Below are 15,835 nucleotides of genomic sequence, written 5' to 3' on the forward strand. Positions count from 1 at the left end.
GTGGCAATGGGACGATTCGTTGAATTTGGATCCCACATTCTCCATCGACGACCTGTGCAGTTTCAATCCGGGAACGTCCGACCTGAACGGTGCTACATCCTGGTACACTCTTTTGAACTCCTCCGGCGAGCTCCACGAGCCGCCAGCTCAGCGAAATCTGGCGACTCTACACAGGCATGCACAAGAGCGGTCACAAAGGACTCCACAATGGGTCACCCACACTGCACAGCCAACGCACGATCTAGGTCTGTCGACTGGACCTTCACGAGCTCAGACTCCGCCTGCGACTGCTGAAGGCGAGATCTCTCGCGATGCACTTGCAAGTAGTTTGATTCTCCAACAACCGGCACCAAACTCGCCTTTACCGTGCGCACGACTACTCAACAGATGGATCCACGCTTTCACAACTCGCCTCTGGCCCGTCATCCCGGTGATTCATCTCCCAACTTTCCAGCCGGCGAGGACACATCCGTTGCTATTACTCTCAATCTGCTCGCTCGGAGCATTAGCTGATGGATCCGAGCAAGCTCTTTACTATGCTGAAAGGTTATTTGAAGGCGTGCATAAATCCATCCTCAATTCTTTCACGCCAGGTAAGGCGCTCGACAAGCACGCCTTGGCTACATTGCAAGCAGCAGTCATCGGACAAACGTTCTCGCTCTTATCTGGCAAAGCGGAACATCTATTGACCGCACAAGCCTTTCATGGCACTTTGTTCATCTCCACACGCAAATTTTGTACATCTCTTTACGGGTTCAAGTCTCTTCCCGAGATGGCGCCCGAATCTGTTCAAGCCAAGGACTGGAAAGAATGGGTGAACATTCAGACTATCGTCCGTCTGCGTACCATGGCTTACATTCACAACGGCGAAGTTGCTGCGATCACACAGCAACCCGCCGCTCATCGCACGCAGCCTTTGAACAACCCAGCTGCTGCTCACGACGACCTGTTCCTGGCCAAAACAGCCGATGACTGGGTCAACCTCCAACGTGGTCGGATGAATTCCGCTTCCCAGTCTCCATCGGTATTCTCCATCATCGGTACCTTCGCATGCTTTATCGGCGAGATCAGCCATGCTCGATGCTCTCCCTTTAATACCATGAGAGAGGAGCACGTCGAAGAGTACCAGAGATCTCTCCACGAATCGTTTTGGAAAGCGGCAGAGTCGTTTCGAGCGGACCGCGTGCAGCGTTCGACCGTTCTCATCCTGTGGCACTCTTGCTTTCTCCTTCTTTTGTGCGACATCAACCTTGTGGAGAAGGTCTGCGGCAGGGATGGCAACTTCATGTCGGATGTCGAAACACAAGAGCTGCGCACTTGGACGATCACCGGAAGTGCTAAGCAGTGCATAGCGCACGCAGTTCTGATGTGCAGGCTGGCCGACGAAGCACGAGTCTGTGACGTTCCTGCGATTCACGTTGCAAGATCACTGTGGCATGCCGGACTTGTCCTCACTGTGTACTCGTTGCTGGCACCGACACATGCTCCTATCGATGCTTTGCCCTCCACCACAGCGGAGTCGTGGCCAGGCATCCAGACACTTCGTCAACTCGACTTCCTGACTGCCCACGACCTGCAGGCTATCGATGACTGTGCCACTCCTTCACGATGCGGTCTCCTTGCGGCCTCAGTGTCGACTACACTCCGGTACCTGGGCCCATGGCCAGTGGCAGCTCACTACGCCAAAGCTCTTGACCAGGTCCTGAATCTCATCGATTAACCATGAAGCGCTGGCGTTTGATGACAAGCAACAGCATGCTGTCTCCTACGGTGCGCTATCTGCAAATAAGATGGTCACCTAGGAAGGGTGCATTGGAAAGTTTATTCCTGTGCGAAATGAAGATGAGCACCGCTCCGCATGTCAAAGCGCCTCAAGATACGATGTATCGCTCGTCCAGGCTCAGAATCCTCTCTTTGATAACTGCTCCTCAGTCCACCCCCACAGCATCGCGGCCTTGCTCTCGTCCTTCACAACCGCCGCTTTCTTCCCGACCTTTCCCACCGGATCATAATACTCTCCACTCTTCGCATCCTTACTGCACGACGCCCACAACTGATTCAACGTTCCGTTCGCCCGGGAAACACTGGTCAACCTCGCCACCAAAGACCATACCACCTCCGGCACCCACGAATACGATTCCTTGATGCCGCTCTGCAGTAGATTTGTCTTCACAACGCCGGGATGCAGTGAGATGCTTCGTATGGAGGGATATCGCTTCGCCAGCTCCTGCGTGAAGTAGATGTTGGCTAATTTACTCTGTCCGTATCGAACCATGCACTGGTAGTCGGACATGGGTGTCAGTGCGGCTTCCAGGACGAGCCCCTGCTTGGGCGCCATCAAGTGAGCAGCCGAGGATACGTTGACGATTCGAACGTCTGATGGTTTCCCTCCATCCTCGGCGGATTGCGCGGTCTTCTGAAGGATGGGAAGAAGCAGCTTTGTGAGCAGAGCATGTCCAACGTGGTTCGTACCAAGCTGCACTTCAAATCCATCTTTGGTGAGAGCTGGAGGACAACCCATGATGCCGGCATTATTCATGAGAATGTCCAGGCGTGTGGAAGTCGCGAGAAAGGTTTCTGCGGCTTGCTTCACGGAGGAGAGGTCGGAGAGGTCCATGGGCAGATGAGTGATGTCGGCGGTGGGCGCTTGGACTTTGATCGAGGCGATGGCTGCTTCGGCTTTCTCACGGCTGCGAGCTCCCATGAAGATTCGAGGAGAGCCGTGCAAAGCGAACTGGAGACAGCTCTCGTAACCGAGTCCGGCATTGCCTGTAACCGATTGGGTCAGCGAGAGCATATTGGATATGGCGTTGATAGAGAAGTCTTACCTCCTGTGACTATGATGACCTTTCCAGAGAAGTCTGGAATATCATCGGTGCTGAAGGTCTTGTGAGAAGGCATGCCTGCTATGTGTGGTGGATTCCCACTCGAAATTTGGGAATCGAGAGACTGTACTATATCTTTCGGTTTCACCTCCGACGACCCATCGAGAGATCCTGGTCCCCGGCACGATCGGAAGCTGCATCACTCGGCACTGCGCAGACTCGGGAGTTCTCCCAACCCCTGCGCTCGGCACGGGATACGTTGCTTTCCGGTCAAGACAAGTGCAGGTTTGACGTGTCTCAGCGGAGGACCCTGTGGTGACCATCCGTCAGCAATGTTCTTGTGCAGCTTCGAAGACCTTTGCAGAGCAATGTCGGAAAGTCACATATGTGCTATCCGCGCACTTGCTGCTATGAGATCAGTGTTGAGACTGAGAAAAAGAGATGGTTCAGGCGAGCGTCTGAACTGTGATATTGCGGCTTATATCCGTTGTATGGATTATCTCAACAATCAGCATGCGAGTGGCGATGTGGAACTGCTGGAGTGAGGCTTTGTAGTACCAATGAAAGCCGAAGCTTGACATGTACGGCGTCCGGAACGCTGGAGGCTCCGGATATGCTCCTGGTCACAGTCCAAAAGACACGACCAGCGGAGGTCGGGTTTGGGTTTGGTTTTGTTGGCAGGGAAAGGGTGACGTCATTCCCTACAAGGTCTGCACTCCGTCGATGTCCACATCGATGCGAATGGAACTTGGTCACTCATCTCAGGAGTGGAACAATTGAAGTCGGCCTTCGACCGTCTGCCATGAGCCTGAGTCCAAGCCGCGGCAACGGATTACTGCCATCACCCTGCCGCAGCGTGTCTTCCAGGCCATGGAGATTCCCACCGCCTGTGGTAATCGGTACGGCTGACAGCAATCTATCAGCGCCAGATGTACACCCTCGCCCTTCATTACAAAGACAAGGCAAGGTAAGGAGAGCATCCATCAACGAGCGGCATGAAGATTGTGAAGCCGGGCTTCATCTTCTGATCCTCCAGACATCTTTCACACGTCGTCCAACCATGGCCGCCGCAGCTGGAATTAACACTGCATCGACTTGTCGTTCGAAGATTTTCCAAAGTCCTCCGACTTACAATGCAGAGCTCATTGTCATGCTCGTGCTCGGCTTTCAGCATACGCATGAAGCGAAGGCCGCATCGTTACCTTGCTCCTGCTTCTTAGGACTCTCGGCGTCACATGCATCACCTCCGAGCACTATTAGGAAACGACATGGTCGGTCTACATACGCCAGCCACCATACAGAAGATTATTGCTACCCCTTTACCTTCGAGCACTGGCAAGCGAGGGAGCCTGCCTGCCTGCCACGCGAGCCGCCACGTAGAGGGTTGATATCGCATGTAGCCTTGTCGCCCAGCTTCAATCACGCCATGCTCAATCAAAGCACGGGCAGTGACAGGAGATGCAGACTGCACATCTTGTCACGCTGCCACATGTGGAAGCGCGTGTGATGCTCATCGACGTGGCATGCTGAGGAGAGGACAAACGAGCGGCGGTTCCGGTCACGCCACGCTGGAATCGGAGTCGCCGACGCAGGCGCCTTGTACAATTAGACTTCTCAAAGATGCTAGATGGGCGGTGCGCAGCCCAGCACCAAACAGCTGCAATATCGTCGCTCTGCTCAGATGGGCTGATCGCTAGCCTTATCTCTGGGCCTTGCCACCGGACTGGATCTCCTATGGCGTCAGCGACGAGAAGCAGCGGGTGCGAGAGCAAGAGATTACCTTGTTGGAGCGTGGAGGTTTCATCGGATGGCCTCTCTCCCGAGCACTCATGGTAGCTCGCCTGCTCGCGGACAGTGTTTGCGAGAAGCGAGCATGACCAAGATCTTTGCCAATTCGAGAGCTTGGAGGTCTGGACTCTGAGGTGCTCATTGGCAGCGGTACGATCGTCCATCGTAATGATTGCGTGGCTCGTACCATTGACTCCTATGGCACGAGCGTGTACGCATGAAGCTCAACACGATGCTTCGATCGGCAATACCCGCCCGTCCAAGAAGCCAAAGTCCTCGTGCGATTCATTTCCTGAATAGGAAAGCGGCCGAGCTCGCACGAGTCGTTGCATCAAGCTTCAACGTCGCCTCCGCTTTGGGTTCGAAGCTACATGCACGTAGCGCTAAAGTCATTTTCAGCTTATGCTGTCTCGCGTGGCTTTCGGGAGGTTCGATGGCGCCCAAGCTGGCATTTTCGGCCCCATCGTCCGGGCAGACTGTTGTAGTGTCTCCCGCAGCTCCAGATTTCTGCTGCGCTCTGACACTGTATCGCGCTTGCGACTGCAGCCTGGATACATTTAACGTGTGAGCTTTCGACACCTACGATGTGCACGACCTCGTGCGATCGATCTGCATGCTTCGTATCATAAGGAAAGCTCGGTGTATGCTCTACGGAAAGAGTGCACATTATATGGTCCATTATGGGTAACTCTTGATTCTGTCCCGACCTATAGCGTTGCCTTCCATCTTCCATTTCAATGACAGTGCAAGATCTCGCAAGTCTTTCTCTGGGCCGGGACTCCACCACTTCGTATGCAGACTCTTAGCGCCCTTCCTCCAATCGTTCATGGTTGCCCAGTTGACATTCCAAGTCGGATCCAGCTGCTGCCATGGCATATTTCCCTTGCGTCGATGGACGTAGTTCCACAGGTTTTGCTCCGGGTAATTGGGATCGAACTTCCCCTCTGCTTTTTCCGCCACAGTGAGATAGTGCTTGAATAGCACGAGGCAAGGCCGAAAGAGGACAAACCCAGCATTGCAATTGCTGCCTCGTCGAGGTGGGTATGGATGGTCGAAGCCACCTTGGCCAGACACGGAGGCGTACGCAAAGTCCGATGGCTGAGCACCCTCCTCTGGCGGTGCATTTTCAGGGTTCGAAGCAGTCTTCTGCAACCGGGCAGCCGGATCGTCGAAAATGCCGTCCATACGTTGGACGATCAGCGTGTCCGAGTCGAAGAAGACGACGCGCTCGTACTGGGTCAGAGTGAAAAGGTAAAACTTGGACAGAACGTCCCGCCAGCGCTCACGGCCAGGGCGGATCCAGTCCCACGAGAGCCTGCTAACAGGAATGACTGTTACACCATCCATTTCGAGACGGGTTCTTTTCGACTGGCGAACCTCTTCCGTCACTAAGACCAGGAACGGGATTGAAGTATTGGTCCTCGTGCTGGGATCATGAAGCAAGGAGTATGCGAGGATGCGGGTTGCGACGAAATAGTTGTCCTCGTCGTCATTGTCGCTTGCCTTTTCTGGCGCGGCCAAGAATCCGACGTAAGCATACTTATGTTTAGGTAGGCGAAGTCCAGAAAGATCTGTGGTTGATGGACCATCTGTGTTGATATATCCAGTCGACGGTCTTAGCCAGACCCAGCAGCACAAGAGTGCCAGTGCCATCGTAGCGATGAGGAGTCGATGACTATGACGGGATGCCCATCTTCCGTTCGATTGTTGCCATTGGGGCACAAGGCCGCGTGCAAGCATTGTATCGCCTGTATAGGTGTAGATGGGGTTCAACTGGAAGTGCGGAAGTGAAGTCTGGATAACCCAGCACATTGGAGCTCAAGCTGGAACACAACAGTACCGTAGTGGTACGGTAAATCCATGAGAATGTCTAGGCCACCAATGGCCCGAGAACAGGATAGACGATCGAGGGGAACAAGAAAGGCCTGGCCGGTCATCGGCGAGCGCAAATTGCACACATGTCTCTTCGGGCTCCGTGGAACGATGAGGTGGCGCTACCTGGCCCGCATACGATAGGACGTACCTCCCCTCCTGGCGCTCAATCTAGCCCTGAAAGTCGAAATTGCCGAGAGTACTTCGGGCGGGCTGACTATCACTTCAGGCAATAGAGGCTCACGAGAGCTCACCAAGATGGGAGTGATCAGATCCATGTGCGCAGAAGATGCGCCACGCTTTGTGACGAGCTGAGGACTAGAGCTACGGTAGTGGTCCGCTCGCGCTAGCAGAAACCTTCCTGACCCCCCTTTCATCATTTAGACTTCAGGTGTGTCCGCTCGCCTTTCTGCATACCACGGACGGATTGTCGCTTCCAACCGAACAGGGCTGCACGTCGCCAGGAGAATGGATGGTGCATTTCCGTGGCGGCACTCTAATGTTACTTCGCCGGGTCAAGCCGAAGATGCTTTCCTGATTTGCGATAGAGAGAGATCAGCGTGAAATCAGATCAGATGCCTCTCCATCAATCATGGCCGAGATCTTCCTGAATGTCCCACGCTACATTCCGAGCCGCACTCTTCTATACATACAGGAACACTTTGGCGAAGCTGTTAAGGGGCGTATTGTGACGGGAAGACCGCGAGACAGCTATCAGCACTGCCGACTGTCTGCGCATGTGCCCTCAGGTTCCTGGCAAGACCTCACCAAGACCGATCACTATTGTCAACCAGCGACCAGCTTCGTCGAGACGCACAACTCCCGTCGGTAACATACGATATCACCATAACCTTCGACGCACAATGCCGTCCTTCACTGGTACCCAGGATCTCGTGAGCGTCTTCGATTCGCTTAATGTGAACGACTTGGCTGTGAATCGCTCTTACTGACCTCTCAGCTGCCACTTTCGAACCCTTCCCCGCCTGCGTCCGACGTAAGCGAAGTTCTGTCATCCTCCCCAGCAAGGCTGTCTTCGGCCCCATCCGCTGAGGTCATCTCCGCAGTCGTTGCCTTTTGCGAGCCGCCTCTCGGTGTAGACTTCACGGGCTTGTCCCATTCACGCTTCTCCTTAGCTAGCTTCCAAAACAGTGCGATCTCCGCTGGTAGTCTGGTCTCACGCAGGGGCATCCGCCAGCCCATGCTGTTGTTCGCAGCTATGGCCAAGTAGGTAGGAATAAGATGCTTCACTTTTTTGCCTGCAAAGTGCAATTGCAGATCACCGGCCTTGATGGTATTCTCCGGAACTTTTGCGTTCTTAATCAGTAGCTCCCGATCGTTGCGGGGACCACGATATGCGTTGAACCATCTCTGCGGAACGTATATTGTGTTGTTGACATATTTGTTCTGCGCAATTCGCATCAGTCAGCTGCATACGCTCAGCAGATCGCAATTGCAACTCACATCCAGGGTGACGACCTCTTGAGCAGACTGATCGCTGTACTTGAGCTTCAAATCTGGTTTGTATCCATGAAGCGCGATGGTGTCCACTAAGTAGTCCACGGCCCACTCATTGACCCGCAGAAAGAAGGATCCAGTGTTCAAGCCGTGATGGTCATTTGTGAGTACAACGTTGATATGCGAAAATCCCTCCTCTGGTGGCAGAAATATGTCCAGGGGCACATTGGGATTCATGACAACAATGTCGAGGTCGAACCAGCTGAATATCTCAGTTTCCAAACTCAAACTTTAGTCTCAAATGACTTACAAGAGCCATTTCATGCGCTTTTCTTCGGGCTTCACAAGCTCACTCAGAACTAGCATGAGCATGTAGGACAGCTTGGACCACATGCCGTGCATGATCTTTCTGTTCAAAACGTGCATGGAGTGACCGTTCAATTTCGCATGTTCCTCGTGAGTCCTTAGGATTGCCTGGTTTTCTTCGAGTTCTGCCCACGCCCCGTACAGCATCGTGACTTTGCCAATGGCAGTACTTTGCGATGGCTCGGTGCCTAAGCTGCTGTCCACCACAGCGACTTGCTTTTCTATCGACACGCCAGCTAGGCTCGTTGCATTGCTATCGTCTGTCTGCGAGATTTCTGTGCGCGATATAGTCGACTCATGCTGGGCGCCGGCAACGGCAACGCAGCGTGCCAGAACCCGCCTCGTGGAGATATATTCGATGGTAGTGTAGATGGCAAAAATTCCAATAAGCGCCAGCAAGACCGCTCGCTGCACAACGTGGCTTCCCATGGCTGGTTTTCTTCTTCGTAGAGCTCGAGACTGAAGGAATTGGCAGGTAGACATTACTGGCGCACGATGGTATAGATTTCATCATGGCACATGCCGGAGGCCAGAGCAGCGCTAGAATGTGCGTGGGTGTGCCGTCGAGTGTATGCTGTTTATCATCGTCTGGCCGCCCATGACGAGCTCTCGGCCGGATCATTCATCATTCACGCCGTCATGCGCGGCCAATACTAGTAGACGACATGAGCATGGACTTTCTCGGAGAAAGATTTGCCGCTGCGAAAGGCCCCCAACACCCTGATATTCACTAAGCTCTGTTGGGAAGGCGGTCGGGCTTGAACTCTACACAATTAACCTTCTGCGCCCGATCCCCAGGTCCAATATCGACGAACTCTCAAACGCCCGAGGAGGACGCTACCTGGATTAGGTCCACGCGAATCGCGATTGTACTCGCGCGATGTCTTGTTGCTCATCACGACGGGAAGGTGTTGCAAATCACCACGAGCCGTGTCGATATCAGCAAATCGCTCGCGACGATTGGACCTTGCAGGATCCAGCGATCTTTACCATTCTTGGGTATGACGAGCTTGTTCTGGCCTTCGGAGGTGCTAAAGTTTAGTTCTTGGCGTTTCTCACTACCCCTCCAATCCTCCACCTCTTACCTTATTTTGGTAATAACTCGAGGAATTAAAGAGATACAGACAAGCTAATCGATCTATGTTCATAGCATAGCTCTAAAGAAGGTGTATGTGACTTCTTGACCGCATTAGGGCATTGCAGCGTAACTAATTAACTAAATTGCTTGTCGTTGTATGTATTCTTATATCTAACACTTATGCACCGGTTACTACGTTCCTTGTAGCCTATAAGGCTCGCGCGCTTCTTTACTATTGCGTTTATACGTATGCTTTGCTATGTCGATTTAAGGCGGTCGTTAGCTTGTTGTTTAGTAGCCTTTAAGGCTAATTTAATACTATAGCTAAAGGTAGCTAGCATCTTAGTTTAATTATCGAACAGCGTCTTAATTAGAGCTAGATCTACTCTTAACTTCCTATATATAGATCGGTCGCGTAATAGATATGTCTTCGCCGTAGGTAGCGCACTAGACTTCTCGTAAGAAGCGAATCGGTTATTTAGTGTTATAGGGTGTCGAGCCGCGCGGAACGGTTACTCGCTTGTTGCTAGATCCTCTAAACTTAAAGGACTTCTCGTCGTAATAGATAATAATACAGTTAGTGTAGTAGTAGATCTGTAGCTTATTACGACAGTATAGCTCTCGGAGCCTTAAGTGCTTATCTGTCAGCTAATTCTTTATAAGAGCGCGATTCCTTAAAAGATCTACCCTCTACTTAGGCCGTAGATCTGCCTCGTAGTAAGCCTTGTCGTAAAGGATATAGAACACCTACTTCTTCGTCGGTGTCCTTAGGTTTGTATCTAGCTTACTAAGAGCCTTGCGCTTCCTTACTTCCTATAGACATGCTATATACTAGCTCTTAGTCGAATGTTAAGTCGCTGCGTAGCGCACCGCGATGCTAAGGGCGTCTCCTAGCTTAGAAAGTCGCGGACGACCTAAACGAGGAAGGTTATCGATGTTGTCGAGCAGATCGAGTAGGTTAAGGGTCGGTAAACGCGTGCGAACGCGTTCGATTAGGCGTTAAATAGCAATAGGCTCTCGAGTAAGCTTACTAGCGATAAGCTTAATATCGAGCTCTTGCTCGAAGAATATGTACATAGCGACCGCTCTACATTTAAGAGGGATGCTCGGCGGTGCTATAGCAATTTGAATAGAGTGATTTGGTTGAGTAGTTGTTGTATAATTAATTAATAAAGTATTGTTGTTGCTCAAAGTCGCGTTGTCAATAAACGCTAAGAACTAAACTTTCGCACCCTCTAAGGGGTTGCGGTACTACTTTTCACATTCTATGTACATGCTCTTGTGCAGATTTGCCACGTCAGGGGCAATGCGTTGTAGACGTGAGATTAGACGAGTAGCTTCCGAGCTCCGATCAACACCAGCCGCGACATAAGACAGCAACACATCAATATCACTGAGACGAGTGCTGGGCGATCAGAAAGTATTGTAGATTAAGGCCGAGCACGCACGCGGTGTCTAAAAATGATATTGAGAACGAAGAAAGACGACTGAAAAAGACGACCGACACGCGCTGGTAGATCTCGTGAAAGGGACAATGCTCACCCACTAGCTGTAAATTTGTGATCGTTGGACAGAAGATGTTATCACCAGTGCGCAACCCCGTCCCGTCAGAAGCGTATGAAATAGTGCCAGTTGTAAAATGTTGAGAATTACTTTTCCCAGAACAACAAGCCGCCGCGCTTTGCAAGCTTGCCCCGTGGCTTCTCCAGACCTTCTCGTTTGAACATTTTGTAAGACTGCGCCGGTGCGTGGTAAGCAGTCGAAGCTGGATGATCGAAGTAGAGGTCACCGGATGGATCGTCTGACGGTTCCGGATCGTACGAGTCCGTAGACGTTTCCTCTGTCCCCGAGGACGTCGTCGCCTGGGCTTTGGTCGTTGTACACGGAGTAGTCGTGGGTTGGGGAACCGATGGAGTTATCTCCGTCGTGCTCGGATAGGCTGGGGCATTCGGGTTCGTTGGTCCGCCAGCAGACAGGGATGAGGACTGGTATGGTGGAGCTCCCGGTCCTGAAGGCGTTGCGGTAGGCATGGCCGCGTGAGTTGACGCTGGCTGAGGACTGATCGTCGTAGCCGTGGGACAGTATGTATGCGTGATGGTCGAGGTCTGCGTCTTTCCTTTGTGCGTGTATGTCTGTGGGTACGCAATCCAAGTCTCTTGAAAGGTGGTGCAGTGCTCATTGGCACAAGAAACCACTGCCATTCTTTGAGTCAGGGCACCGTTCTTGTCGGGACCGCAATCGGTACACAGGCCGCTTCCACGATAGTTCGGAACGGCAATTGGACCCAGTGACTTGTATTTGCACGCCCTCTGGACGTCGACGGTAGTATAGGCAGTCTTGGTGGATGTACGACGGACAGTCTTCGCCTGAGGGCGGCCTGTTACTGTTGTGACTTCGGTCACGAGGCGGATCTCCTTGTAAAGTTTCGTCTGGGTATAATGTTCGTGCCTGAATGTGACCGGCTGTTGCGTCGATGTAATCAACGTCTTGGCCACCTTGCTGTTGCTATACGTTGGAATGCTCGTTGACACCCATGCATAAGAGCTGCAGGAAGGTGTCTGCTTGATCTTCGTCATGTGATGATGTGTAATTGTCGTTGTCGAAGGCTTGCATGTTGACACAGTTTGGTATTGGTGCGTGACTGTGATTTTCCTCGGGGCAATCTTTGCTGGACATGATGGGCAAGGAGTGACGGTTCCCAGGTTCGTAGCAGCGGTTGATGCGAATAGTGTACACAGTAGAGCAAACACCCACAGTCGTTCTCGTGCATCCGCCATCGTTACGGCAGCACCGAAAAGTGCTCGGCGTGTTCTTTCGACGCAGAGAAGCACAGCCGTACCGAGGTGTAGAAAGAAAATTGAGCGAGTGGATAAAAGATGATCGAAAGAGACTCGAAGAGAGCCCAAGGGACTGTGTCCAAGGTCCCGTGAGTGCAAGGAGCAGGGCAACGATGTGCGGACCGCGATAAGAACGGTGAGACGTACAAACTCACATACCGCAAACGCTCAACACTCGAACAACTCTGCACGGAGAGATCCCCTCGGGAGGCGTGGACTGCTGCTCGGTCTATTGGACGTGTGGCTTAGGCTGATCGTGGCCATAGCTGAGTTGACACTCATCATCATGCAACTCTGCTAAGGGACGTATCGCTTCGGTATCTCACGCGATGTTCGGCCACTGCCAAGGATGGGCAACAACAAGCCCGGCTGATTTAATCGTACAAGTCTGAGTGGCCATCTTGGACTCATACCAGAGAGATTTGGATCAGCCCATCATCCGAGTTGTCTGGGCTCTGCCCGCGTGGGCTAGCCTCAGTAGCCTTGCCGTGCACATGTATGGACCTGAGTCGCCGTCGAGCTGAGCACGCGAGCTGCTGCTCGTTCTGGCTAGGTTCGGTGCTGTTCGACGCACGGATGTGCAGCTAGTGAGATGATGAATCCCAGCACACTGTGTAGCGCAGCTCTTGGGGAAGCAATGCTCCGAGACGGCGGCATCTGGGCTCCTTGTAGAGCATTCTTGCAAGATGTACGTCCCGCGGTGATGGGCAATCTGGTCTAGTCCACGTAAGCACCGAGTATACATCGAGGGAGATGCTCACTGGTGCTATTCCTGCAGCCTTGCTCGATCTCGCGTGCGCTGGCTCAGGGCGTGGTGTGTCCTCGCTGTTCGGAGACGCCGCCATGAACACGCCATACCCGAAAAAATTCTGTCGGTCTCGTGGAGGGTTCCAACTTCATGTATTTTCCGGAGGAAAACTAGTGGGTATGCGCAGTGCGTCCATCGACTGAGACAGAACTGATCTTGCAGTGCTGTCAGAGCTTGCTGAGGACGCTGTCGTTGCCCAGGACTTGGACGCATTCCTCGTTCCAGTTTGTGTGCTGTGCTTGCGAAGGTTGATCGCGACCCGTGTCGCCAAGATGATGATGCAGTCCCATTTCAGTTCACGCTAGCGCGAGCTTAAAAGCACATCTCGCGCCCGTCGACTTTAGAGTTCAGCTCCCAGTTGATCTTGGCAAATGGAGGCAGATCTGAAGATGGTCGAGACTCAAGGGGGCTTTGCCGACTCAAAAGTACCGGGCACCGCCGACAAACTGTCCCCACCGCTCTCGTGTCATGTATCCACAGAACTCAATCTTAAAGACGGAACTCAAACCCAGTTGCTGGGATCGCGATCTCTGGGGCCCCAGTCTCGACCCTGGCTCGCTTATCAGCCCTGCAAAGCGGCACGGACATTGAGAACTTCCAGCCGCACGGTCAGCATGTGCCTCCCGGGGGTCTCCATCCGACTTCGTGACGGTATTGGTGCATGCCTAAGCGCTAGCTATGGCTGGCTGGGCCACATTACACTCACAGCAAGGCTGAGCTTGCGATTAGCACATGGGAAACTCTCCACGCCGCGAGATGAGTGGGTGGCGGCATGTCCGCGAGAAATTGTCATCGCTCATTGCATGCAGCGCTGCGCACGACAATTTCCTGTCGTGGCAATGCGTCATGTGTCAAATCAACGGGCCCACAGCGAAGTCTCTAGATCTTATGCGCGCTGCCGTGAAAGCGTGGTTCGGTGCCTCGGATATGCAACGTGCCTGCATTCGCCAAAAGACCGCGGTGGAACCGCCGAGCGTCGGCGATGAGGCCATAGTCGTCAGCAAATCGCACAAGAGTCCTGTTGGTAGACCTCGATTCGAATATCTGTTCAAACAGCCGATGAGTTGCGATCCCGGCTCTGAGGTTCGTGCAACAATCAACAGATATTCCTGTGGCCACTCTTTGCACCTCCGTTCGGCGGCATGAGCCATGCTAGTCCACGACGTGCCCCAAAAATGGTCGACCAAGCCCGGCCGGCGTGTCAATCTGTCCCGCTGGTGTCTCGCAGCTTGTACAATCGGGTTGACATTTCTGATGCTATCGACCTTGGCTCAAGTCGACCAGGTCGACGACACATTGACACATGGCTGGACATCGTCATCAGCCCATGGGCGGTGGACCAAACGGAGCTGGGGGTCTCCTCAAACGCCCTCCGAAAAGTCCCATATTGGTCACAGTCAAGAGATATTGCCTACGGCCGATGAGGTAGACGGCACTGTCCTGCAGCCAACGAAGCCAGATGCCTTTGAGCGCACAGATCTCGAGAAACACCCAAGCTGGCTCCACGCTCCGGACACAGCGGCATTCCCTGCTTTCTCCAAGTATGCTGCGACAGTGGAAAGGGCTCAAAGTCTGCCGGATCTCGTATACATCCCCTTCGAGGACGCGATTAGGGATGATGTCCTCGCCGGTTGGGAGGCGGAATGGGTCATGAACGGGACTTACGACATCGAGAAGTGGGGCCTCCTACCGGAGCCACGAATTGATTTTGTCTACACATGTAAGTACCATTCCTTACCTGGAAGCGCCGACTTCAGTGCTCACACGATTCGCAGGGGTCAACGGGTCCGATGCGGAGTTTTGGTACACAAAACGGCCTTATGAGCTGAATTCCACTCTGAACGACCCGGAAGGCGCCTGGATCGGAAAGCATGGCGAGAATCGCTACAGGGATTGGAACGAGCTGAAATATTCCGTTCGCAGCATCGAGGAATATGCTCGCTTCCGCAACAAGATACAAGTCCTGGTGAATTCTTTGAATGGAACATCTGACAAAGGTGCTCGAAAGCAGATTCCAATGTGGCTAGACACGCTAAAAGCCACCGATACGTTCGAGGTCCTTACACAGGAAGACTTCTTCGAAGAGGACAAACAGGGCTGTCTGCCGACCTTCAATTCGTTGACGATCGAAAACCAAATCCACAACACCGATTCGGGGGTGGACAGGCTTTTCGCCCTCTCGGACGATATGATTTTAGGTCGCCCGCATGCTGCTTCGGATATCTACTCTCCACTCTTCGGCCCAATGCTCGGGTTCAAGACGAATGCATATAATACCATGCATCGCCCCAACGAGGCTGATACGAAGCGATTCGGGGAGAAGCCATGGTTGATCTACACATCATGGTTGCTCAACCGCCGCTTTGGAGCACGGAAACGAAAGGGACAAGCTCACTTTGGTCACTCGCTTTCGAGAGCTCTGTCTCGCGAAGCGTTGTCTTCGTTTCCGGGACCCAACTTGCAAAGTGCTTGCTCAAGATTTAGAGGTACGTCTCTTGATTCGCAACGATGTACTCTGCTAATAAGCTGGGTCAAAATCAGGAGATTTCGGGTTTCAGCTATATTCTTGGTACGCCATATTCCACTACACAATCGAGCGGCATCGCGAAGCCTTGCTTTGGAGCTATCTACTGCACCGAAGCGATCCGGATCAGGACGGCTTTCTGTCATGGGATGAGCGACAGCAGATCGCGAAAGATCTTGAGGAAGGCCTGGAGAATGAAGGAAAATCATCGTTCCGAGTGCGAAACTTCTACCACCTTCCGGAAATACTGGAGTCGGCAGGCTTGGAGCCGCCAAAGGTTAA

At 52.9% G+C, this 15,835-nt stretch overlaps 4 protein-coding genes across 4 annotated transcripts; all 4 read right to left on the reverse strand.

Moving 5' to 3' along the window:
- Positions 1-1,900: 1,900 nt before the first annotated feature.
- Positions 1,901-2,901, reverse strand: MYCGRDRAFT_45389 (uncharacterized protein; the record flags this gene model as incomplete). The annotated part of the gene is made up of 2 exons (XM_003851053.1): positions 1,901-2,769; positions 2,829-2,901. The coding sequence occupies 2 exons, from the start codon at positions 2,899-2,901 to the stop codon at positions 1,901-1,903; spliced, it is 942 nt and encodes a 313-aa protein (XP_003851101.1).
- A 2,390-nt stretch (positions 2,902-5,291) lies between these two features.
- MYCGRDRAFT_45226 (uncharacterized protein) lies at positions 5,292-6,266 on the reverse strand (the record flags this gene model as incomplete). The annotated part of the gene is made up of 1 exon (XM_003851052.1): positions 5,292-6,266. One exon carries the CDS (start codon positions 6,264-6,266, stop codon positions 5,292-5,294), a length of 975 nt encoding a protein of 324 aa, XP_003851100.1.
- A 1,359-nt stretch (positions 6,267-7,625) lies between these two features.
- Positions 7,626-8,426, reverse strand: MYCGRDRAFT_26108 (uncharacterized protein; the record flags this gene model as incomplete). The annotated part of the gene is made up of 3 exons (XM_003851051.1): positions 7,626-7,889; positions 7,947-8,202; positions 8,251-8,426. Coding segments are annotated over 3 exons (696 nt in total), but the record flags the coding sequence as incomplete, so codon positions are not given.
- Positions 8,427-11,033: 2,607 nt separating this feature from the next.
- On the reverse strand, positions 11,034-12,161 carry MYCGRDRAFT_94552 (Ca2+-modulated nonselective cation channel polycystin; the record flags this gene model as incomplete). Its single annotated transcript, XM_003851050.1, has 1 exon — positions 11,034-12,161. One exon carries the CDS (start codon positions 12,159-12,161, stop codon positions 11,034-11,036), a length of 1,128 nt encoding a protein of 375 aa, XP_003851098.1.
- Between the last annotated feature and the right edge of the window lie 3,674 nt (positions 12,162-15,835).

This window comes from Zymoseptoria tritici, chromosome 7, assembly GCF_000219625.1.
Source record: "Zymoseptoria tritici IPO323 chromosome 7, whole genome shotgun sequence".
In the NCBI taxonomy this organism is placed as follows: domain Eukaryota; kingdom Fungi; phylum Ascomycota; class Dothideomycetes; order Mycosphaerellales; family Mycosphaerellaceae; genus Zymoseptoria; species Zymoseptoria tritici.